The following is a 26,168-nucleotide window of genomic DNA, read 5'->3' as shown; positions in this document are numbered from 1 at the left end:
GTGGAGGGGAGCAGTGGAACTCTAGAGGGAATAAAACAGTGCACTTTCCACTGCTTAGCATCATTCCGAGTTTGTTTTCTGTTCTGTTCGAACGTAAACTTTATTCTCTGTGAAAATGACTGGTCGCGGTAAGGGAGGAAAGGGATTGGGAAAAGGAGGAGCAAAGCGCCATCGCAAAGTGTTGCGTGATAACATCCAAGGTATCACCAAGCCCGCCATTCGTCGTCTGGCTCGTCGAGGTGGAGTGAAACGTATCTCAGGATTGATTTACGAAGAGACCCGTGGTGTCTTGAAAGTGTTCCTTGAGAACGTGATCCGTGACGCAGTCACTTACACCGAACACGCCAAGAGGAAGACCGTCACCGCCATGGACGTCGTCTATGCTCTCAAGCGTCAAGGCCGCACCCTTTACGGTTTCGGCGGATAAATTCACTCACTATCATCCAAAAAACAATCGGCCCTTTTCAGGGCCACCAAATTTTTTTACGTTTGAATACTTTTTTTCAATAACATAATTGAATGATAAAAGCATTACAGTGCAATCGATCAGTGAGTTATAGGTACATTATTAAATATAATAATCGTCGTATTCCTTCCTTTTACATTCTGTCCGCAGTGAGAGAGAAAGAGAGGAAGGTTTCAGTATTTTTTAATTATTTTAAAATTATTTTTAACATTTTAGAGAAAACATAACAATTGTTTTGTAATAATTATTTAATATTCAATTATTTTCGAACAATGTAAATATAAATTTATGAAAATTTACTTTTTAGACTTATTGAAATTTTTGAGAAATCATGGTCCTGTTTATAATTAAAATTCTACAAAAATTTGATCATTATTATGTTACATCCGAAGATATAACATAGTTTAAAAAAAATGTTAATAAATAATTTATTAGCTAGTTATTTGAACCTAGACTAAAAGTCCAATAGTTTTGGAAACTATTACTAGAAACTTTAATTAATTAAATTGTCTTTGGTTGTGTAAAAAAAAAGAGAAAAGTTTTAAAGAAGGAAGAAAAGAAGCTATCGAAAGAGAATTGAAATATATATAGTCTACGCGCTTAATAAAATAATGTTAGCAATTGTATATATATATTCAAAACCACACTTTTTCCTTAAATAATCGTAGTAATGTCGTCATAAAACTCAATTTAACAAGTTTCTATTTCTGACGAAAAAAATAAAGATTAGAAGGAAGTAAAAGAATTTGTGAATTAAATGTGAAACAATGAGTAAAATGTACAATTTTTATTTATTTAACTTACTTTTTAGTAGTAATTTGATTTAAACCAGCGAAATAAATATAAGGCAGCAGAAGTAAATCTTCGTCAAATCCTTGATAAATCTCTAATCAAGATTGTTGTAGTTGTAGACTTTGAACCTTTTAACTTTGAAAATTTGTTTAAACTTTAAAACAACTTTAAAAACTTGTTAGAAACTTTAAACTTTGTTAAAACAACATGTTCAATATAAATGTTTTAACCAAAATGTTAAAAATAATAGTAAAATATTATTTTTGTATGTATTTGGATTTTTGGAAATATGTAATTGAAATACATATTATATATGTATACTGAAAATATTGAATACTGAAAATATTGAATTAGAAAAAAAAATTTGTTTCCCTGACACTTCCCTGACAATGGTTTTTACATATAATACTATCTAAAAAACTGGCGCTGTATAGTTTCTCGTTCTTGTGTCTATATATAATTAACAATGCCTAGTAACAATAAAAATGAGTGCACATGTGTAATGATAAAAAAAATATTTTTAAAAAACTGAAAATTTTGTGCAAAAATTATCATGGTTGACACAAAATGCTAAATATAAGATTCCAGGCTTTTTCCAGGATTTTCCAGGCCAATACTTTTCAAATTCCAGTCAAAAATTTAAAAAATTCTGGGCCAATTATCTACAGCTCTAAAAATTTTTTATTATTTATTTATTTTTATTTCATTTTAAGTTATGGTGGGAATTATTTAATTTTGTATTAATTTTTGAATAAAAAATGTACAAATTAGTAAAAATTGTTATAAATTATTATTATTATTCATTTATTTCTTATTATTTATTTATTTTATTTAATTTTAAATTAATAGAGACACATATTTCATGCAAGTCGCATAATCGCATAATGTTCTCAAACTGAGCATATCTTCTGTATTTTGTGAATTATTACGAATTCATACAAAATAAATGTGATTTGTGATCGCATCCAATTGCATAATTATACTTTCAGTGCATAATTTTTTTTCATTGCATAATTTAACACTATTTGCATAATCATCGCATAATTGTTAATTTTTTGTTTAAAAATACTATAAAGTATCTTTTTGATGATTTTAATAAATTTTTAAACGTTGTTACTTCCCGGTCAATGCAGAGACTATGCTAAGTTTATATTTTTCAGACGATTTAAACCAATGTCTAGACTGATCTCGTTACTTTACTTATTTCTATAAAGAAAATTTTACATTTTAAAAAGATTAAAAGTTTTTAATAAAAAAATCAGGGACCGTTACGAAAGTTTAGTTTTGTTTAGTTTCGTTTTAGATTCGGGGTTGATACAAAACTAAATTAATAAACTGAGTTTAGTTTTGTGTCGACTCGAAACCGTACTGAATTTATTTCAGTGCAGATCGAAGACAAGTGTCTGAGAAACTCAATTATTTAGTTTTAATTAAAAAATCACAGCAAAAAACAAAATATTTAAAGAAATAATATTATTCTTTAATACTAGATATAAAGCAGTATAAAGAGACTTCAATAGAAAATAAAGTGGAAAAAGTAAATCTACCCGTGCAGAAATCGCCACTTTTGTTCCCGATTACCGCCCTGGCCCCGGTCGGGTTTTCATGATCTGGCCCCGACTTCGTGGCCCCGACCAGGACCAGGCCGGGCTTGCCCAAGGATCTACAAACAGCGCACAATGGGATTTTTTTTAAAATTTACTTTTCAAAACTGTCTACAGCCTACAATTTTTAACCAGTTTCAGTATTCTTTATTTTAAATTAAAGGCGAATAAATTCTTAAGACATCCCTCAAGGCCAATTTTTTAGTTCTTAATTGTTTATAATTTTTATTTTCAATCAAAGTTAACAAATTAATACAATTTTTCAAAAAAGGAGGCTTATTTTCTTATTCCGTTGCTGCATATGATCTGAATCAGTTCAAATTAATACAATATGACCACCGAGATCTCTGACCACCACATCACAATCAATAAAATAGAAATCAATTTATATCAATTGTTATAAACAATATTAATTAACAAATAGTTAACTTTGATTTCTCTCCACTAAAAAATGTTTTTTTTTCACCTTTTCTTTTTAATTTAAGTTCATTTAAAGAATATTTGTCCTTTTTGATTATTAAATAAGTTATTTAAATTGTTATAAACAATATTAAATAACAAATAATTATGTAACTTATGTTCCTGTCCACAAAAAAAATTTTTTTTCACGTCTACTTTTTAATTTAAGTTAATTTTAAAAATATGTGTCCTTTTTGTTTAAAAAATAACTTATTTAAATTGTTACAAATAATATTAATTAACAAATAGTTCATTTTTGTTCCTTTCCACAAAAAATTTTTTTTTCACGTTTACTTTTTTATTTAGATAATGTTAAAAGACCACGGATATATAATATTAAATATTTAAATATAAGTTATATTATAAGCAAAAATTTAAATGAACCTAAGTAAAAAAGAAAATTTGTAACAAAAATTTTTTGTTGGACAGGATCATAAGTTAACTATTTGTTAATTAATATTGTTTATAACAATTTAAATAAGTTATTTTTTAATCATAAAGGAAAAATATTATACAAATAAACTAAAATTAAAAAGAAAATGTGAAAAAAAATTTTTTTATTGGAGAGGAATCAAAGTTAACTATTTGTTAATTAATGTTGTTTATAATAATTGAAATATATTACTTTATGGATTTTTAATTGTCTGCTGGTAATATTGGATTAATTTGAACTGATTTAGAGCATGTGCAGTAACGGAATAAGAAAATAAACGTCCGTTTTTAAAAAATTGTGTTAATTTGTTAACTTTGATTGAAATTTGAAAATAAAAATTTTAAACAATTAAAAACTCAAAAATTGGCATCGAGGGATGTCTTAAGAATTTATTCTCCTTTAATTTAAAACAATAGGACAAACGCACCAATTGTCGAGGGTGAACCATTTGTCGATGTTATCATGAAGATAACCAAAAATATTGCCTAAAATGTTTAATTTATTTGTGGTTATAATATTAACATATTATTTTTGACATTTATAACTCTTAAAAACTCTTATTTATTTTTCACCCTTAAATTGAAATTCCATGTTTAAGGCAAAAAAATAAATTACTATTAATTAATAATTTTTAGTATTATTGTGAATTATTAATAATAAAAAATTTTTTATTATTTTAAAAAATAGTTAAATTATAAATAATAGAGAATAAATAATTAAATTAATAATTTTTACCATATTTTTATGATAAACATATTAATTATATATATATATATATATATATATATATATATATATATATATATATATATATATATATATATATATATATATATATATATATATATATATATATATATATATATAACATACATTTTTAATAATTTTTCTATAAATAAATATGATACAGTCAATTTATTATGATAACACTGTATATAACGGTCCCATGATTCAAAAGGAAGTTTAAGCGAGGTCGCTTCCAAGCTTGCGTGGCTATGCGGTATGTCTATTCGACTTGCGTCCTCGAGGTCTAGGGTTCGATCCCCCGTGCGTGCGATATTTTTCCGTCTTAGTTTTAAGTGTTTTGTGTATAATTCTTAATAATGTTACATAAAGTATAGGTTTAAATAATTATTAACAATAATAATAATAATAAATTAGGCATTAATTTAAATAAGGATAGTCTGTCTAAATTAATGAAAGAAAATAAGAAAAATATTTTTTTTAAAACTTAGTTCAATAAAAGCAATTGTAATAATTATTTACATTTTTAATGACACTCATAAAATTTTATTTACTACAAAAATATTAATAATAATTATTAATATTGAAGTAAATACTCCCCATGCTTTAATAATCAAATAACGAGCTTTAATATAATAAAATGCAGTCAGTATTAGATTTCTACCTAGGTAGCGAAAAGATCGGGGGAAATTCCATGGCCCCGACAGGGCGGCCAGATCGGGCAAAGTGCCATGGCCCCGGTCGGTTTTAGTGTTTCAACCAGGCCGGGGCCAGGTCGGGTTGTCAGATCGGGGCCCGGTTTGTCCCGATCTGGCCCCGACCTGGCCCCGGTCAAAATTTCTGCACGGGTAACTTTCATCAATATTAAATATTGAAATATTTTGTTTTTTTAGTAATTTTTTACTGACACTAAATATTTAAGATTATCGGACTTTAGTTTCGAGTTGACACGAAACTAAATTAAATTGAACGTTTTACTTAATTATAAAAATAACTTTATGCACGGGAAAAAAAATTTTACTTGGAGCAACTACAATTTTCATTATATTAGTGAATTTTTTATTCATTTCAGTTAAAACTTTCGCTATTCTAGAGAAACTTATCGCTGTTCCAAATGAAATTTTCTTAACTAAGAATGTAACAATTTTCCAAAATACACGATTGATGCCAAAGTTAAACTTCTATTATTGTTCATTTAATTGTTTTAAGGTTAAAAAATTATTTATTAACTATATTAAAACCATTTAAAAATTATTATATACAAATTAAACCTAATCATGCGTCATTGCATAATTTTATTTTCATCACATAATTATTGCATAATATTTAGGTTTTCAAAATTTTCATTGCAACAAAATGGTGTCTCTATAAATTAATATATATGAATTATTTATTTCAAAAAGTAAAAATTTATGAAAATGTTATAAAATGTTATTGTTATTATTCTTGTTTATTCATGTAAAATTTTTATATTATTTATTTATTGAATAAATCCTACAGTCATAAGACCAATTACAGGATTATCGCTAGTGTAATTATAATTACTATGATAATACAAAAATAATTGTTCGATTTCAAACACTATATGCATAACTGTGTCAATGAATTAACTCCTCTTTAAAATATCGAATAACGTTGTCCAAAAAAGCATTTAATGATTGATCATAAATATCAAAATGGCCGATGTTTTCACAATATAACTTATTATAAGTATCACATATTTTTATCATTGGTATAAAGACTTGAAAAGGCTTCCAGTATAAAATTGTTTCAATTCTTAAGAGTAATATTGAGGAACAGAAATAGGAATCAAACACGGAAAAAAATAGTCGCAGAAATTTTCAGCGACTAATCGAAGACTCTCGGATATGAACGAATCTTTTATAGACTTTTAGAAATGTTCTACGATTTTAGCAGAAATTCTCCAAAAAAAGTCGAGGACTTTCTAGAAACCTAGTAGCGGAAAACAGTCTCGGAATTATTCTAACACTTCATAGAAGGTTTCGTCGACAAGTCGCGGAAAATGGTGCGCATAAAAGTTGCGCGCGTTAAAACCAATAAACACTGTTTTTTTAACATTTTTTTTTAACAATTTATGACAATTGATTGTCAAGATTATTATTATTTTTATTGTTCAATGTGTCGATATTAATATATACATTAAAAAATTCTAAATAATTTCCGCGACTGTCAATTAAAAATTAGAACGCTGTAGAGTAAATTCAGGTTTGTAATTTTCCGCGACTGTGGCGGAATCGGTTACATGCGCGTGGAGTCTTCATTTTCTTCGACAGTCGCGGAAAGTTTCTTCAAATGAGGCCTTGGATCTAATAACTCGCCCGACGCTCGAAGGCACGCGCTAATACCAGTCGGGTAGCAGTGAGTGGCCCAGAGGCGCTCACTGCTCACTGACTGGCAGTTGCGCGTTCCTCCGAGCGTCGGGCGAGTTATTGGATCCAAGGCCTCAAATGTAGTCTATTTCTTCAAAAACTGTGAATATGATTTTTAAAACACTTTCCACTAAATCCGAGAGTCTTCAACAAAGTCAAGGAAAATTTCCGCGACTTATTTTTTCCGTGAAGATAGCAAATATTGACTAGAAATTTTAAAAAGAAATCTTATACCATCAATGGTTCTTTGATTTTCCAAGGAAAGTTCATTAAATCTTTGACACAATTGGGAGTACTCAGAACCCTGGGGTAAAAAAACACCGTATTTTTTATAGTATAAAAACTTTAAAAATCGTTTTTGACATTTTTCAATTGCATCTGATAAATATGCTGTTTCATTTTTCCACACAATTGAACAATAACTGAATAGTACTTGACATTCAACTTATATTAACGAACTTTCGTTTAGTTTCATGAATTCAACATAGAATCAGAGACGATCAAATGTTTTTAGAGGTGTCAGAAAAAAAAAGTATTTTGGATTTTTAAGTTTTTCGATCATTATTTTTGAGTCTTAATTTATCTGGCAAATTTTTTTTGTTGCTATTGGATGTCCTTCTTCGAAGTACATATATAGTTTTGTCTTATTTTAAAAAGATTTAATTAAATTTATTCTGAAATGTGAGGAATACACTCGGGGTAAAGTCGCTCACTTAGTTTTAAATTTAAAATTTAGAATAAAATAATTTCACGTATTATATTTCAACAATAACACAATTTATGACTTATTAAAACCAAAATTGTAACTACATTTCACTTTCTCTTAATAAAATATAACACTATTTAAATCCATAGTTGTAATTCATGAAATCTATGTTTATTATTTATTAAACCAATTTGTTGTTTATAGAATTGTTTATAAAACTCATAAATTATCAATAATAATTCATACTTAAGACGGGAATAAGACGAACTTTAATATTTAAAAAATAAAACTCTTCCGTCTTGAAAAGATAAGGTGAGCGGGTTTACCCTGGAAAATTGTGATTTTGAAATTTGGTATACGTTTATTAAAAAGTTTCTCTAAGTAAAACTAAAAAATATAAATCAAAAACTCTTTTTAATTTTTTTAGTAGAAATCATAAGCTTTTAAATGATATAAATTAACTTGGATTTAGAGAATAATTTCCTAGATTTTAGCCGATCTGAAAAAAAGTGAGCGGGTTTACCCCAGTCTCCCCTACTCTTTGCATTTAACAATTTACGACGACTGATTTGCCAAGAATTATTAATTATCCAAACAAAACTATTCTTATATATTTATTAATTCATGACGGCTGATTTACCCAAAAATAATTATTCAAACAAACTTGGTAAATGATCAAGAAATAATTTTATTTGAAATAACTGTGTATTTAAAATGAACGAAATATAGAAAAGATGAAAATGATGCACGCGTTTTCTAATTTGTGAGTCTAGTGGTAATTTTACCTTGGAACAACGGAGGTCCTTCTTAGGTTGCGTCGTCCAAATACAATAGGCTTTTCACAGTCAAATTAGTGAAGGTTGATAATTATGATGTATGATCCTCGTAAATTTTCCTTGTGTTAATTATTATGAAGTCACAAATTCGAATAAGACTTCACGTGCACGAGACTAGTTCTTGATGATGAAAAATTTAGATTGACTTGTACGGAGCAATTTGAGACTTATAATACTGACGACTACATTTTCTGCGCTGACTTGCTATTGATAGTCTGGCCCTTCTTATACCAAATTTGAAGTTATCTAAATAATAAGGAAAATAATGTTATACTGCATTTATGTTCATAAGATGAACTTGTTAAAAAAGAGATATATTTTATAAAAAACTAAAGTAAAATATAACTGACATAGAACAGCAATAGTACAATATCGTATAACACTATAAAATATTAGAATTTGAAAAAAATAATTCTAACGTAAAAAGATTTGGTGGCCCTGAAAAGGGCCGATTGTTGTTTGATGATGATGGAAAAATTAACCGCCGAAACCGTAGAGAGTACGGCCTTGACGCTTGAGAGCGTAGACGACGTCCATGGCAGTGACGGTCTTCCTCTTGGCGTGTTCGGTGTAAGTGACGGCGTCACGGATCACGTTCTCAAGGAACACTTTCAAGACACCACGGGTCTCTTCGTAAATCAATCCTGAGATACGTTTCACTCCACCACGACGAGCCAAACGACGGATGGCGGGCTTGGTGATACCTTGGATGTTATCACGCAACACTTTGCGATGGCGCTTTGCTCCTCCTTTTCCCAATCCCTTTCCTCCCTTACCGCGACCAGTCATTTTTGCAGAGAATAAGGTTTACGTTCAAAACAGAACAGAGAACAAACTCGGAATGATGCTAGGCCGGTGAAAGTGCGCTGTTTTATTCCCTCTGGAGTTCCACTGCTCCCCTCCACGATCTGACCGACCAATCAGGATGTCAGTGTCCCCTTCCTCTTGACTAACCAGTGCAAGAGCTTTTGAAGGGTATAAATATGTGTGTTTTTGCCGCCGAAAGCATTATTTTTCAGTTGTCACTCGAACTCTCAACTTCGTAGCAATGGCTCGTACCAAGCAAACCGCGCGTAAATCCACCGGTGGAAAGGCACCGAGGAAACAACTCGCCACCAAGGCCGCGAGAAAGAGCGCGCCTGCAACCGGTGGAGTGAAGAAGCCCCATCGCTATAGGCCCGGAACCGTCGCTCTCCGTGAGATCCGTCGCTACCAGAAGAGCACCGAGCTCCTCATCCGCAAACTGCCCTTCCAACGTTTGGTCCGTGAAATCGCTCAGGACTTCAAGACCGACCTGCGCTTCCAGAGCTCCGCCGTGATGGCCCTCCAGGAGGCCAGCGAGGCCTACCTCGTCGGTCTCTTCGAAGACACCAACTTGTGCGCCATCCACGCCAAGAGAGTCACCATCATGCCAAAGGACATCCAGTTGGCCCGTCGCATCCGAGGAGAACGTGCTTAATTTTTTCCACCAAACAAAACAATCGGCCCTTTTCAGGGCCACCATATTTTATTACGTGGGCGTATATTTTGAGCAGACGATTTAAAAGTTTACTTATTCTGAACAAGTTCAAGTTTCAAATGAACCTTATTTTCTTATTTAGATAAAGAACTTTTAGAATTGTCATTTGAGAAGAGCCATAAAATATATAGATGTAGTATAATAAGATTCATATTATTAATAAATTGCGCAATTTTTTATTTCCTTGTCCTAACAAGATTTTAAAAAACGTTGGTTTATTTTGTATTATTGGTCCTCATAAGAAGGAATACTAGAAATTTCAAACTCGATTTTTTGACATAAATTTATGTCATTGGACCTCAGGAATTCAAGAATCATATTTTTGAAAAATGTAATTTCGTATGTGTGCGTGTGTGTAAACATTACATTTTAAAACTATCTCGAGATTATGAATAGTTTTAGCTTTAATTTTTGTTTATGTATATATTTATACATTTTGTTATTGTTAATTTTATGTTACAAGTACTTCTACTTTCGTACACGAAAGGAAACACAAAGTGTTCATGAAAAGAACACAATAAATTCATCTTTTAACTTGGCAAGGGTTTTTTATTTATGACTATGACATATTTTTATTACTCTTTCAATTCTTAATTTATTATTAAAGTTAATATTAATTTATTATTTCTAATATTTTAGAGTATAAAGCTTATCCTGTTATAAATTAGAAACTTTGTTCAATCAATGCAACAGGTGACTTTTTTTTAAATATACTTTCTATAACTATAAACAATGAAATTTCTTTACACATCAATTTATAAAGAAAGTAGTGAAAAATAACTTCCCTGTAAATTACAAAGAAAAACATGAATTCAAAAAATAATTTAAAAATTATGACCACATAGTGAAACGCATCTGGAAGACAAAATTATCTACTGGGGCTGAAATCTTTACTTATCACAGAAAAAAGCTGAACTTATTTTTGTTGCAACTCATTATGAGTTCGGTATCAAAATCAAATATCACAGGAAATGAAAAGTGTTGTTTTAACCTGAATTTGTGTTAAAATAACACGCAACAAATTTTACCCTCGTAGGGTAAAATTTGTTGTATTTTAAAATATATTTATCTATATGTGACCTGGACAGTGAAAAGGGACCTTACGTGCGAAAACAAGTTTTCGAGAAAATAGCAGTTAAAGATTAACTTAGAAAAACCCTTGTAACTTTTTTGAATACCTATTAATATTTTTTAATCAGGTTAGGCTTAATTTCTTCACCGTGGATCACAGTATCAAAATAAAAAACATACAAGTAATGAAAAAATTTTTAATAATTGTTTATATAAATTAATAACAAACTCCCCAAACATAGAAAAAATAATCTAAGTTTTCTAAATAGCTACAATAAGTATAAATAAGTGACACATGTTTGTAAGGGTTTTCGAGGCCGCTGATTACGAATATAATGTTAAATTGACAATTTGACAGCTGTCAACTTTTTTAAAAAGTGATCATTTTTTGTAAAAAAGACAGTAATAAGGTTTTTGAGGTCGCTGATTACGAATATGATATCAAATTTGAATTTTAACTGTTGACAGTTGTCAAAGAAACTGTCAACTTTTCTAAATAATAAAAAATTATCGTCTTCGTTATTTTAATTTGTATAATAACAAAAAATCAGTTTTTCGTATTTTTACTCATGTGTCTTTTGACTTTAAACATTTTTTCTAAAAACTTGCAATCAACTTATGACTTTTTGGTTTTCACCATCTTAAAGAGCGTTTCAAACCCTATCCGAATCAACAAAAAAGTAAAAAATGATTTTTTGACACGTAAGGTCCCTTTTCATAGACCAGGTCACATATAGAGTTTCATTAGCTGACATACTTTATAACAAATACTTATTATAGTGTTCATATTACAGAATTTTAAATAGTTTTAATTTTAAATATGGCGTCATTATCTTTGGTTTCTAGGCAGTATTAAAATCTTTGTATTTTATTTTGCATGGTTGGTATTGATACTTATAAATTTACAAGTTCTAACCTAAAAAAAAAATCTTTTCAATTTTCCAAAAATACAATGAATCGGATTTTAGAAACAAAGTTTTTCCCGGTCCAATCTGTTTGTTTACACAGTTTTTTCTGTGTTCTTGTATTGCAATTAAAATAATTTTAACATATATTAATAAGTAGAAGACTATTTAACAAGAAAATCAGGCTTCTCGTTACTATTTCAAATACTATTATAATGGTTTTGTTATTATACCACAAAGTAATTCTTAAAAAAAATAAATACAATTTAACTAAAACTATAAGAGAAGGAGATATATAATATATCTTGAATGCTGCTCGAAAATATAAATATTTAATATATTTAGGTCTATAGTACAAAAAAATGTCTGCGAAAAAGAAAAATATTGTTTTAAAAGTATATTAAACCACATAATAATGATAATCATAAATTGTTATAAATTTTCTATTATTCAACTACACATTTAGCCACGCGCCACCAAACTACATTGAGAGTTAGAACTCAAACCTAAATTAAACTGCTTTTCACGCCTTCAGTTTATATTTACTAATGAAATAATTTAAATACTTCACAAGAGTGATAATTGAAGCGTTGATATTGAAACTCAAATCTTTAAAAAGTCAATTTGTTAATATGTTTTTAACAACTTTCAGAACTTGTACCCTTCGTTCACTTACATCAGAGGTCCGGAAAGTGTTGATTCTTGCAGGAAACTACCACAAAAATAAATAATATTTTCAAAGAACCAAGGAAGACAATATTCGTGCAAGTGAAATTCAATATATTATCAAAACGATAAGTATAATTTAATAATTAAAAAATATAAAATATTTTGAATGTGGTTCGCAAGTTAGCGAAAATTCAAAAGGTAGACGCCCAACGAGCGTCGGGGTCTTTCTTCAACGTTCGTGCGCTTTACTAACACCCGACTCTCTTCGAAAAATGGTCACTTCAGTCTCACAAGTCACGTTGAGAGCATCACTGAGTTTACTTGAACTTTTTTGAAAACTATCTCCACGAAATGGCAGACAAAGTAGAATCCCCAGCCGCACCTGCAGTGGCGACTCCGAAGAAAGCAGCCAAGGCGCAGAAGCCCCGCGCCAAGGCCAGTCACCCGCCAGCGTCGGAGATGGTGAACGCGGCCATCGCCACTTTGAAGGAGAGAGGCGGCTCTTCGCTCCAAGCCATCAAGAAGTACATCGCCGCCACCTACAAAGTCGACGTCGAGAAGCAGGCTCCCTTCATCAGAAAGTACCTGAAGGCTGCAGTCGCCAGCAAGGCTCTGATCCAGACCAAGGGCAAGGGCGCTGCAGGGTCCTTCAAGTTGAACGTCGCCAAGGCCGAGGGCAAGGCCAAAGCCAAGCCCAAGACCAAGACTGCCGCCAAACCCAAAGCTGCTGCAGCACCAAAGGCCAAGAAAGCAGCTTCTCCGAAGAAGGCCGTGGCAGTTAAGACCAAGAAAGCCGTCGCCGAGAAGAAGAAGACCCCGAAGGTTGCGGCCAAGCCACCGAAGGCCAAGTCCACCACCGCCAAACCCAAGGTGACCAAGGCTGCTCCCAAGAAGGCGGCCAAAGCTTCGCCCAAGAAGGCTGCAGCGCCCAAGGCGAAGAAGCCCGCGGCAAAGAGGGTTGCCAAGAAGTAAAGTGGAAAGAAATTGATAACGGATGATTGAAAACAAACGGCCCTTTTCAGGGCCACCAATTGCTTTTTACGAAAGAATTTCCTTTGTCCCAAACATAAGTATTTTAGAATGATATATTAGAATTATCTAATATGGAAATAATTTTTATTTTAAATTTTTTCTAATTTTAAATTTCGTTGTTCATAAATTCTGTACAGATGTAGGGTTACCACAGGTCAGGGAATTCAGGGAAAATAGAGTTGGTCAAAGAAAAATTAGGTATTTTTATTAAAAGTACTGGAAAAAATTAAATTTTTAGAATTCATAGGAATATTTTCAATTTTTGCGTTTTTTTTGTTTGACTTATAAACTATGAAATCAAAACGATACCTTCAATTTTTTCTATTATTATTATTTATTATTTATTTAACATAGTTCATGCCTTTCGGCTTTGAACGACTTTCCGGTTCACTCCATTACATATTTCTATTATTATTGTTATTATAAGTAATATAACATAACACTCGACATTTTTACATTTGTTAATTTAAATGTTAAATAAGTAATTCATTCCAAACTTCAGGAACAGACAAAATTATCAAATAACATAATATAAAATAAAGATATAAAATCTAAAATAAAATTTCGAAATTATAAATTATAAATGTATACAAATTGTAAAACACAAAGTTTAAAGGTGAAATCATCTAAGACTCTTGACGAATCCGCTGGCTCTCTTTTTCTTTTAATTCTCTCTGCCTCTCAATGTTTTTTAAAATCTCCAGACCTTGTCCTTCCGCTCCCAAAATTTTCTGCAGTTCCTCTTCAGTCCTTGTCCATTCACATTCTCTAATTATATGCGTTATACTTTCTTCCGTTTCTTTACAAATTCTGCAAATTCTTTCTTTTTCTTCCCTCCAATAATATTTCGCTTTAGCCTCATTACCGCATCTGTATCTCGCTATTAAGTTTCTATCCCTCCTCTTCATTTTCGTTTTTAAATATTTAGGCATTTCCTCTGTCTTTATTAATCCGTATACGGTATTATATCTGGATTCTTCTATTTTTTGTCTTCTTTTTTCCGTCTCTTTTTCTCTCAATTTTTTCATTACCACCTTCTCGAAATTCTCCTGCTCTTCTATGTCTCTTTCTGTTTTTCCCATTATTTCTTTCAATGTATTCCTCCTGTCCTTTGCCCATTTTCCTGCACTGCTTCTTCTGCCCTCACTTTCTCTTTCCTTCAAACACTCCTTTACCAGTTCTTTTTTGGAATTTCGCGCTTTTTCTTCATACCTAATTGCTCTTCTTATTGCTTTTACCTTCATCTCTTCTACCTTGCACTCCTCCATCAGTATATAATTCGGTGTCGTTGTATCCAGCCCTAAAATCCATTTTAAGTATTTTCTCGTGATCGCGTCCAAACTTTCCTCTTTTTTCCACCCCCACACCTCTGCTCCGAAGAGACCCACGCTTTCTACTAATGCTACAAACATTTTCATCCTTCTTTTAAAATCTTCCTTGAATATTCTCTCTCCTATACTCCATGTGCTTTTCATTGCTACAATCGCCTTTCTTCTTCTTTCCTCGATTTGCTTCAATGCCCCTCCATTTTTTTGCATTATGTAGCCTAAGTATCGCATTTCTTTTACTTCTTCTAAAGTCTCCACTTCCCATTTCCATTCTCTCTTCTTCTTCCTCTTTCCATTTTCGAATACTAAAATTTTCGTTTTTTCTGGACTAAGTGGCATTTCCTTTTTCTGCAAATATTTTCTAAATCTTTTTAGCATAAACTTTAATTCTTCTTCTCCATATGCTAATAGAACTATATCATCCGCATATGTTATGGTCCATATTTTCTTGTTTCCAATCATTACTCCTCCTTCCTTTCCATTTCTCATATCTTCTTCTAAGTCGTTCATATAAACATTATACAATGTTGGACTCATTGGGCACCCTTGTCTAACTCCTCTTGTTGTCCAAAATTCCTTTGACACTTCCTTTCCCACTTTTACCACGTTAATCGTTTCCTTGTACGTTTCCATTATTCTTGTCCTGAGTCTTTCGCTAACTTCGAATTTCTTTAAACATTCTCTTAACTTTCCTCGATTTACTCTATCAAAAGCCTCTTTCAAGTCCGCAAAACATGCAAAAACCTTTCCTTTGTTTCCTACTTCTTTATCTACTATATGATTTAACACATATACCGCATCCATCACTCCTCTTTTTCTTCTAAATCCAAATTGATTTTCTTCCAGTTTTTCATCTATCTCATTGATTAATCTTTCATTTAATATACTTGCGTACACTTTATATGCCGTATCCATGAGCGTTACTCCTCTATAATTTTTCACTTTGTTTTTATCTCCTTTCTTATATATTGTGCTTATTACTCCGACCTTCCACTGTTCCGGTATGCCACCCTCTTTCCATAACTTACTAATCATTTTCCAAAAGGCATTCCCAATTGGTGATGGCATATTTTTCCAAAATTCATTCTCTAATGAGTCTTCTCCCGGTGCTTTTTTATTTTTAAGTCTTTTTATCTGCTTTATAACTTCTTCAACGTTTAATTCATCTTGATCATTCGTCTCATTTTGTTCCTCGACTTTTTCTCCTTCTTCGACTTCTTCTTCCTCCTCCAAAATTTCCCTGTTTTCTTTACCTTGGAACCTTTGCATAAAATGTTCTCTCCATTCTTCTATCACTATCTCCGTATCTATTGCTTCTCTTTTATTCCTTAATTTATTTATATATTTCCATACGTCCTGTTCTGTTTTAATATTTTTTATTTTGTCTTCTTCTTCTTTTTCAAAATCTGTTTTCTTCTTTTTACACCATTTCTTATATTCCTTCCTCTCATCTATATACTCTTCTTTGTTACAGTTACCTTTCCTCCATTTCCTCAAAATTCTTCTTACATTTCTCTTTTTTTCTTTCCAATCCTGATCATGCCATGGCTTCTTTCCCATTCTCCATTTATATCTTTTTCTTTGTACCTTTGGTACTGCTTCCTGTATTTTTTCTTTAATTTCTAGCCATATTTTTTCTGTACTTTCTTCCTTGCTTTCCCAATCCCAGCAATATTCCTGATAACTCCTAATATTTTCCTCTGTCCATTCTCTCTTTTCTATAGTTTCATATTCTTTCCTTATTTCATTTTTCTTATTACTCTTAATCTTCCCATATATTTCCAACTCTAAAGGCCAATGATCTGATTCCACTCTCTGTCCTATTGTCAATCCTTTTATTTCATCTATTGCTTCTTGATTGGCGACTATATAATCAATGACTGATGCTCCTTTTGAACCTAAATAGGTATATTCTCCTTTCTCTCCTTTATTTCCATTGATTATTGACCAACCTCTCTCTTCTAGTTCCTTTATCAGAATCCTTCCTTCTCTATTTACTACCTTATATTTTGATTCTGTATATTCTTCATTCTCTTCTTCTTCTATTATAATTCTTCCTTCATTTCCTGTCCGAGCGTTCCAATCTCCTCCCAGTATCAATGTTTCCTCTTCCTTCTCGTCTATTCCCTCTCTTAATATTTTTATCGTTTCTTTTATACTTTGACTATACACTATTATTATTCTAAATTTCCTTTGGTTAATTTCAATTTTTCTTTCCACGACGTTGTTACTCCACTCTTTATATTCGATTTCTGTAATATTTTTACTTATTCCTGTTATTATTCCTCCCTTTGCTCTTCCCTTCTTATTTGTTTTTTCCGCATATCTACATTTCCAATTAAACTTTTTCGGTAATTTTCCTTCTATTTTCTTCCAATTATCTCTATCAATCCATGTTTCCGTTAATCCCACTATATCAAAAGTATTCAAATATTTCCACGTCTCATTATCTTTATTTAGTACCCCCGCAATGTTCCATATACCCAGGTGCGAATTTTGGTCGGCCGCCAGAGTTGCAAGGTCGGGCGCAGGTCGGCCCATCTATGGCTGCCAATAGGTCGGCAGCCAAAGTCGGGCCGACTTTGGTTACTGTTTCCACCCAAGTTTGGGCCGACTATGGGTGCCAAAGTTTAGAGAACCTAATTTTAGTTGGTCGGGCCGACTCTGGCCTCAGTCGGGCCGATGGTCGGTAAAACTATGGCAGCCAGAGTTTAGAGAACCTAATTTTAGTTGGTCGGGCCGACTCTGGCCTGAGTCGGGCCGATGGTCGGTAAAACTATGGCAGCCAGAGTTTAAAAAACCTAATTTCAATTGGTCGGGCCGACTCTGGCCTGAGTCGGGCCGACGGTCGGTAAAACTATGGCAGCCAGAGTTTAAAAAACCTAATTTCAATTGGTCGGGCCGACTCTGGCCTGAGTCGGGCCGATGGTCGGTAAAACTATGGCAGCCAGAGTTTAAAAAACCTAATTTCAATTGGTCGGGCCGACTCTGGCCTGAGTCGGGCCGACGGTCGGTAAAACTATGGCAGCCAGAGTGCAAAAAACCTAATTTCACTTGGTCGGGCCGACTCTGGCCTGAGTCGGGCCGACGGTCGGTAAAACTATGGCAGCCAGAGTTTAAAAAGGTTAATTTCTGTTGGTCGGGCCGACTTTGGCCTGAGTCGGGCCGATGGTGGGTTAAACTATGGCAGCCAGAGTTGAAAAAACCTAATTTCACTTGGTCGGGCCGACTCTGGCCTGAGTCGGGCCGATGGTCGGTAAAACTATGGCAGCCAGAGTTTAAAAAGGTTAATTTCTGTTGGTCGGGCCGACTTTGGCCAGAGTCGGGCCGACGGTCGGTAAAACTATGGCAGCCAGAGTGCAAAAAACCTAATTTCACTTGGTCGGGCCGACTTTGGCCAGAGTCGGGCCGATGGTCAGTTTGAAGTTGCAGCTTATAAAATCATTTTTGTTCTTAGGCTTTCATGTAAGCGTAGCGTAATGGTTAGCGTGTTAGACTTCGGTGCGTTAGGTTGCGAGTTCGATTCCTGCGAGCGTTAGAAATTTTAATTTGTATTTATGTGTAAGATTGCGTTTAGTGTTAAGATGTATACAATAAACAAATAAATAATGAATAATAATAATTAATAATAATAATAAATAATTAATAATTTTTTGCAATCGGTCGGCCGACTTTTGGCTGCCAAGGTCGGCACGACCAAGGTTGCCAAAGTGAATCCGACCTTCTTTCTCATGGTCGGCAAAGCTTTGGCACCCCTGGTCGGCCCGACTTTGGCAACCATAGTCGGCACGACCATGTCAGCCACTGGACGGCGGGTGTTACAATTCGCTAGTTCGGCCGACCTTTGGCTGCCAAGGTCGGCACGACCATGGTTGCCAAAGTCAAGCCGACATTCTTTCACATGGTTGGCAAAACTTTGGCACCCCTGGTCGGTCCGACTTTGGCAGCCATAGTCGGCCCGACCATGTCAGCCACTGGACGGCGGGTGTTACAATTCGCTAGTTCGGCCGACCTTTGGTTGCCAAGGTCGGCACGACTATCCACTTGGTCGGCGCGACCATGGCCCGACCAACTTTTCGCACCTGGGTACAAGCTTTCACTCCGCAAATATTTTCTCCATTTACTTCCCTTCTTCCCTATTCTCTTGTTTTTCTGTTAGATCCTTCTTCTATGAAACATTCTTCCCAATCGTTCCATCTTAACCATTTACCCTCGATTTGAACACTCATGTAACCAATTTTTGTATTTTTTCCTTTATCTCTTTCTTCTCTTGCCCTTCTTCTCACTTCTTGTTGTATTGATCTTTCTTTTTCTGTTAAATCATCATCGATGTAGATTCCTCTTTGCAATTCTTTTTTCTTTTTCATTATTTGCTTTTTCATGTCCCAACTGTGTAGCTTTGCCACGACCATTTTTCCTTTTTTGTCATCCTTATTTTTTCTTACTACGTATGCATTCACTACATTTATTTTCACATTTAAACTCTTTTCAATAAATTCTTCCACTTTCTCCTCTATTTTTTCTTCTGAAAATTCCACACCCTTTAATACTATATTTAATTTTCTGTTTTCCCTTTCCTTTTTTTCTTTGTCACTTTCTAATCTTCTTATTCTTTGAAACAGTTCTTCCTTTTCCTTTTTCCAATTCTCTTTTTCCTTTCTCCATTCTTTTTCCCTTGCTTCTAATCTTTCTGACCATTCTTTTATCAAGTCCTCTTTCTGATCCTTCAGTTGCACTTTCAAATCCTCCTTTATTTCTGATCCTATACTCTTCAGCATTTTCTCCATGCTTTTTTGAAACTCAACTTTCTCTTTATTGTTCGCAAACATCTCTAATGTTGAATCTTTTGACTTGTTCGTGGTATTTTTGCTTCCTAGTGGTCTTCCCATCTATCTATATCGAATTATAATTTGTAAATACAAACACTACGATCACTAGTGACCTCTCGTGACACACAATTCATTTAGTCAAAAACCACTTTAGTCAAGATCACGCCTATTTCTTCCTACGCTCTCTACCACCTTTTCACTTCGTACCTAACCTTCAAATCCTTTTCCACACTTTGGTCTCACTTTTTTACTTTCTCAGTTCCAATATCCAAATTTTAGTTACTTCTAACTTTTTATCGTCCTCTTTTAATTCTTTTCTATCACTTCTACAACCATCACACTTTTTTTTTCTTCAATATTTTCTAATAATTCGAGAGCTCACGGACACGCGTCTAACTTTGCTCACACATCAACCGGAAGTCCCTTCAATTTTTTCTATTTCTAACAATAATTTCTAATTAAATAATCTTATTCATAAAGAGATGAACTTCAAAGGGTATTAATTTGTAATTTTACAAAACTTCAATTTGCAATGAATTTAATTAGAAATTTTAAAGAACTTAGATTTTTTAAAGGTTGTAATATTTCAAATTTTTCTGAAATTAGTTACATTTTTATATACATCTAATTGATTATTAAAAATAATGGATTTATAGTAGAATTTTAGTTAAAAACACTAATTTGCATTTTGCAGAAGTTAAATTAAATTTTTTAAACCAATTCCTTGTACTCTGAAGAAATTTTTACAAGAATTAAAATTACATTTTACGAAAGAATTTTCTTTGTCTCAAACATAAGAAAATTCAATAGAATTATAATAGAAAAATAATAGAAAAATAATTTGTGTTTGAAGGTTTAAATTTTTCCAATCTCAAATTCCGTCTTTATTTTTTACTATACTCTATTGCACTGTAAATTTTGTCATTTGTACAATCCTTATTTTAACAATTACATACCTTCAATGCTACATAAATGTGGAAAGGATTTATAAATATTAAATAATATACCATAATATAAATTTATGAAAGACCATATGTAACTATACACTCAATAAAAGTTACTACATTCTCTGTGTATAACAAATTTTTGGTTCTGATTTTATATATAAATGTAAAGAACATAGAATTCAAACGTAAAAAACTCTTGTTGGCCCTGAAAAGGGCCGATTGTTTGTTGGAAGATAGGTAGAAAATTTAAGCTTTCTTTTCGGTTTTCTTGGGCAAGAGAACAGCTTGGATGTTGGGGAGAACACCACCTTGGGCGATGGTTACTCCAGAAAGAAGTTTGTTCAATTCTTCGTCATTCCTGATGGCGAGTTGAAGGTGACGGGGGATGATTCTGCTCTTCTTGTTGTCACGAGCTGCGTTTCCGGCCAACTCCAAAACTTCAGCAGCCAAGTATTCCATTACTGCGGCTAGGTACACTGGAGCACCTGCACCAACACGCTCGGCGTAATTTCCTTTGCGCAAAAGACGATGAATACGACCCACTGGGAACTGGAGTCCGGCCCGGTTGGAGCGGGTCTTTGACTTGCCCTTCGCCTTCCCTCCTTTGCCACGTCCTGACATTTTTGATTTAGTTTTAGGTTAACGAAGTACAAACAACGAAGTATTCAAAGAGAATGATGTTAATGCCTCAAAAATCCGTCTATTTATGCTCTCTACATAGGGTCCCCCTCCACTGCGCTCCCCTCTCTGTGCCGTGAGTGGCAGATGGTCGCAGTGAGTGCCCGCACCAATCAAAAGGCTACACTGCCACTGCAGGCGGACATAAATACGTTGCCGTTACCTGCCAAAAGCATCAATTCACCCTGAATTGCTTTTGTGTTCAGACGTACTTTTCTCTGAAAACTAACTATGCCTCCTAAAGCAAGTGGTAAAGCCGTGAAGAAAGCCGGCAAGGCTCAAAAGAATATTACCAAGACCGACAAGAAGAAGAAGCGCAAGAGGAAGGAGAGCTATGCCATCTACATCTACAAAGTGTTGAAGCAAGTGCACCCCGACACTGGAGTCTCCAGCAAGGCCATGAGCATCATGAATTCGTTCGTGAACGACATCTTCGAGCGCATCGCTGCCGAATCTTCCCGCTTGGCCCACTACAACAAGAGGTCCACCATCACTTCCCGGGAGATCCAAACTGCCGTCAGGCTTCTCCTTCCTGGTGAACTCGCCAAGCACGCCGTCTCTGAAGGCACCAAGGCTGTCACCAAGTACACCAGCTCCAAGTAAATCTTGACCACCATTCTCAAAAAACAATCGGCCCTTTTCAGGGCCAACAAATATTTTTACGAAAGAATTATTTGGTTCCAAATGTGTTGTAGTATTAGGGCTACCTTTCTGATAAGTCACATGTTGAAATTAAAAATTTGATAGTATCCTATTTGAAAATCTTCTTTATATTATTCAGGGTGGCCACTTAACCGGGAAACCGGGAATTGAAAAATTGACCGGGAAATTTGATACTAAACCGGGAATTTATTTTTTATTTTATTTTTGAACTGACCCAAAGAAAATTTTTTTTTTAATTTTTACTCGAGAAGTATATTGTACATAAGTAGGTATAGTAGAGAATACATAAATTAACAGACTTTTGTTAGGGATGAAGAGGGGTTACTAAGAAAATAATATACTTATTTAAATTTAAAGAAATCCTTTTATTTTAAGCGGATTTTTCTTTTAATATTTATTCCACAGGATTTTGCTCATAATTTCTATTATTTTTCATACGTTTATTTCAGTTTTAAAGAATCAATCATAAAGTTCATTATGAAAAATTTTAGTTCATTTAAAAAATGAGAAATTTGTAAAATAGTAAAAATTTATTATTTTTTTACAATTTTCATATTATTGTCAGTTCGGAAAAATGTTATAAAACATTTAAAAATTTCACTTTGTTCATTTATCTAGGAAGTAAAAATTTTTTAAAGCAAAACGACGCCCGACAATGTAATAAAGAAATTTATGTTTATCACAGTCTAAGTCTTAGTCAAGTCTATGTCAAGTCTAAGACTTTGTAAATGATAAGTTTAAGTCAAAGTCAAGGCCTTAGTTTTAGTTAAAGTCTAAGGTCTTAGTCTTAGTCTAAGTCTTAGTCAAAGTCCTAAGTCTTAGTTAAAGTCTAAGTCTTAGTCTACGTCCTAGTAAAAGTCAAATTCTTAGTCTAAGTCTAAGTCTTTGTCAAAGTCTTAGTCTTAGTCAAAGTCTAAGTCTTAGTCAAAGTGAAAGTCCAACTCTTAGTCTAAGTCTTTCTCTAAGTCTTAATCAAAGTCTAAGCCTTAGTTAAAGTCTAAGTCTCAGTATAAGTATTAGTCAAAGTCTAAGTCATAGTCTTAATCTAAGTCTTAGTCAAAGTCTAAGTCATAGAGAAAGTCCAATTCTTAGTCTAAGTCTAATTCTTAGTCTAAGTAAAAGGCTTAGTCAAGGTATAAGTCAAAGTCTTAGTCTTAGTCTAAGACTTAGTCTAAGTCTTAGTCCTAATCTTAGTATTTGTCTAAGTCTTAGTCTTAGTCTTAGTCTAAGTCTTAGTGAATGTCCAATTCTTAGTCTAAGTCTAAGTCATAGTGAAAGTCCAATTCTTAGTCTAAGTCTAATTCTTAGTCTAAGTCTAAGTCTTAGTCAAAGTCTTAGTCTAAGTCTACGTCTCAGTCTTAGTATAAATCTTAGCCATAGTCATAGTCATAGTCATAGTCATAGTCATAGTCATAGTCATAGTCATAGTCATAGTCATAGTCATAGTCATAGTCATAGTCATAGTCTTAGTCTTAGTCTTAGTCTTAGTCTCAGTCTTAGTATAAGTCTTAGTCAAAGTATAAGTCAAAGTTTTAGTCTTAGTCTAAGTCTTAGTCAATGTCAAGGTCTTAATAATAGTCTTAGTCAGAGTTTAAGTCAAAGTCTTAGTCTTAGTCATAGTCTAAGTCTTAGTCTTAGTCAAAGTATAAGTCAAAGGCTTAGTCTAATTCTTAGTCTTTGTCTAAGTCTTAGTCTTAGTTAAATTCTAAGTTTTAGTCCAAGTCTTAGTCTTAGTCTAAATTTTAGCATAAGTCTTATTCCATGTCTTAGTCTAAGTCTTAGTCTTAGTCTTAGTCCAAGTCTTAGTCTTAGTCTAAGTCTTAGTCTTAGTCTAAGTCTTTGTCTAAGTCTTTGTCTAACTCGTAGTCTAAATCTTAGTCAAAGTATAAGTCAAAGTCTTAGTCTTAGTCATAGTCTAAGTCTTAGTCAATGTCAATGTCAAGGTCTTAATAAAAGTCTTAGTCAGAGTTTAAGTCAAAGTCTTAGTCTTAGTCATAGTCTTAGTCTTAGTCTAAGTCTTATTCTAAGTCTAAGTCTTAGTCAATGCCAAGGTCTTAATAAAAGTCTTAGTCAGAGTTTAAGTCAAAGTCTTAGTCATAGTCCAAGTCATTGTCAAGTCACTGTACATATCTTAGTCAAATGCTAATCTTTGTCTTAGTTAATGTCTAAGTTATAGTCAAGTCTAAGTCAAGTCTAAATAAAGTCTTAGTAGAGTCACGTGCCCTGGAATATCATGGTAGTACGGCGAAGTCGGCGGCTCACAGTGGTACGAATCGCAAATCTAGCTGGACAAAAGTCAAAATAAAAGTGTCTTTGAAAAATATAGATTCTTTATGAATAGCATGTTTAGTTGTTGTGTTTTAACGTATGAATGTTAGTTTTTTTGAAAAAATAGTATTTTTTATTTAATAACAATTTAAAAATTGGCATCCAATGAAACTTATTTTTCGTAAAAAGTTGTACTTAAAATGTATCTTATAAATTATTCAATTATTCAATTCCTTTGCAACTAATGGAATTAAGAACTTTTGTAGAGTAAATTGGAGGCAAAATCCTCTATGTTAAAAATATTTTTAACATTTTTACTTAATATTATCTGTCTCTATGATGGCTATATAGGACTAACTTATATAATTACGTTTCATTTTATTCATTTTGGAAGGCTATAACTTTTAATGGCTGGATTTGACTGTTGTAAAACTATTTTTTACTTATAAAGTACTCACTTTTGTATTAGATCATGCTTTATTTGTAACCGTCTATTGTCGTCCATCTTTAAAATTTAATTTTGAAATCCTGGATAACTGATATGGCTTAAAAGGTAAATATAATTTTGGTGAATCTACTCACCCAAATGTTCTGCTACTTGGTACCCATAAGTAATTTTGATCGTTAATTACGAATCTGAAGTCAGTTTTCAAAAATTCAAAATGTCGGATCCAACATGGAGGACAACTTTTTCTAAAAATCGATCCATTTTTACTGAAACTCGTTAATTAGTTGTATTTAGGGTCGCTGATTACGAACCTGAAGTCAGTTTTGAAACATTCAAAATGGAGGATCCAATATGGCGAATAAATGTTTTTAAGAATTATTTAATTTTTATGAAATATGATATTTAGGGATTTTTGAGGTCACTGATTACGAATCTGAGGTCCGATTTTGCGTTCAACATGTTACTCAGAAATTTTTCAAGTCACTGATTTTTTTATCACGTTTTTTATATGCTGAACGTGTTATGCATAACATTTATTTTAAAAAATAAAATATTAATTATATATATTATCTGCTATTATTCTCAAATATTTGAAGAATGATTCCATTATTTACATTAGCTCCAATAGAAATTATCGAATACTGCTGAAACTTTCGTATCCCAGTAAACGAAAACTAATTGAAATGAATTAAAAGAATTCACAAAGAGCTTTCGTGAATCCCGCTTTGTGACAAATATGAATATTTATAAACAAATTAAATTTAGTAAACAAAGTTATTAGCTATATAATAAATAAACAAATAACAAAAATAAATACTTACGAGAAACCAAACATTTTAGGTCCGAACAATAATTTAGAAATCAATAATAATATCTTTAAAAAAAAATTTTAGTTAAACCAAAGTGTTGAGCGCCAGTCCTTTCTTGGGACAGATTCAAAAATGCCGATACTAAATATCCAAGATAAACAAAATAATTGGTACTAAATACGCAAAACAAAAGCAAAAGTAATAGAACTAAATTCAATGAAAAGACACAAAAAAATTATTAAAATTCCTTCAATTAAAATTTCGATTCCGGTCGACTAGCAAAAGACGAAGGAGGGAGGATTCGAGAAAATCATATTCAGAAATTTTACAATTAAATAACAATTTATTTTAACATTCAAATTATCGAAAAATCTTACAATTAATATGCAATTACAAAACAACCTTCTCAGTATCGCTAGGTCAATGAATAAATCGCGGTCAGCCAAAATTATTATCGCAAAATTACAACTTATATCTAAAATTATTATACATAAAATTGGGGAAAACGGGTCAAAACAGTTTGTCAAAATTATTAAGTTTCTCAAAATAAGGGACAAATCATTATTTAGGGG

At 32.6% G+C, this 26,168-nt stretch overlaps 6 protein-coding genes across 6 annotated transcripts; 3 read left to right on the top strand and 3 right to left on the bottom strand.

Moving 5' to 3' along the window:
- Window positions 1-68: 68 nt before the first annotated feature.
- On the top strand, window positions 69-660 carry LOC122506722 (histone H4). The gene has a single exon (XM_043619040.1). It carries the CDS (start codon window positions 116-118, stop codon window positions 425-427), a length of 312 nt encoding a protein of 103 aa, XP_043474975.1. The 5' UTR covers window positions 69-115; the 3' UTR covers window positions 428-660.
- Window positions 661-8,882: 8,222 nt separating this feature from the next.
- On the bottom strand, window positions 8,883-9,266 carry LOC122506712 (histone H4). The gene has a single exon (XM_043619030.1). It carries the CDS (start codon window positions 9,217-9,219, stop codon window positions 8,908-8,910), a length of 312 nt encoding a protein of 103 aa, XP_043474965.1. The 5' UTR covers window positions 9,220-9,266; the 3' UTR covers window positions 8,883-8,907.
- A 3,594-nt stretch (window positions 9,267-12,860) lies between these two features.
- On the top strand, window positions 12,861-13,627 carry LOC122506652 (histone H1C-like). Its single transcript, XM_043618961.1, has one exon. It carries the CDS (start codon window positions 12,946-12,948, stop codon window positions 13,564-13,566), a length of 621 nt encoding a protein of 206 aa, XP_043474896.1. The 5' UTR covers window positions 12,861-12,945; the 3' UTR covers window positions 13,567-13,627.
- A 2,991-nt stretch (window positions 13,628-16,618) lies between these two features.
- Window positions 16,619-20,194, bottom strand: LOC122506644 (DNA ligase 1-like). The gene is made up of 2 exons (XM_043618952.1): window positions 19,045-20,194; window positions 16,619-17,437 (listed from the first exon to the last, which is right to left on the bottom strand). Exon 1 carries the CDS (start codon window positions 19,841-19,843, stop codon window positions 19,091-19,093), a length of 753 nt encoding a protein of 250 aa, XP_043474887.1. The 5' UTR covers window positions 19,844-20,194; the 3' UTR covers window positions 16,619-17,437; window positions 19,045-19,090.
- Window positions 20,195-20,938: 744 nt separating this feature from the next.
- On the bottom strand, window positions 20,939-21,403 carry LOC122506695 (histone H2A-like). Its single transcript, XM_043619014.1, has one exon. It carries the CDS (start codon window positions 21,349-21,351, stop codon window positions 20,977-20,979), a length of 375 nt encoding a protein of 124 aa, XP_043474949.1. The 5' UTR covers window positions 21,352-21,403; the 3' UTR covers window positions 20,939-20,976.
- A 185-nt stretch (window positions 21,404-21,588) lies between these two features.
- Window positions 21,589-22,035, top strand: LOC122506706 (histone H2B). Its single transcript, XM_043619025.1, has one exon. It carries the CDS (start codon window positions 21,640-21,642, stop codon window positions 22,009-22,011), a length of 372 nt encoding a protein of 123 aa, XP_043474960.1. The 5' UTR covers window positions 21,589-21,639; the 3' UTR covers window positions 22,012-22,035.
- Window positions 22,036-26,168: the final 4,133 nt, after the last annotated feature.

Source organism: Leptopilina heterotoma, unplaced genomic scaffold, assembly GCF_015476425.1.
Source record: "Leptopilina heterotoma isolate Lh14 unplaced genomic scaffold, ASM1547642v1 Lhet_43, whole genome shotgun sequence".
Lineage (NCBI taxonomy): Eukaryota > Metazoa > Arthropoda > Insecta > Hymenoptera > Figitidae > Leptopilina > Leptopilina heterotoma.
The sequence above is the reverse complement of the archived record's forward strand: the minus strand, read 5'-3'. Positions and strand labels throughout refer to the sequence as shown.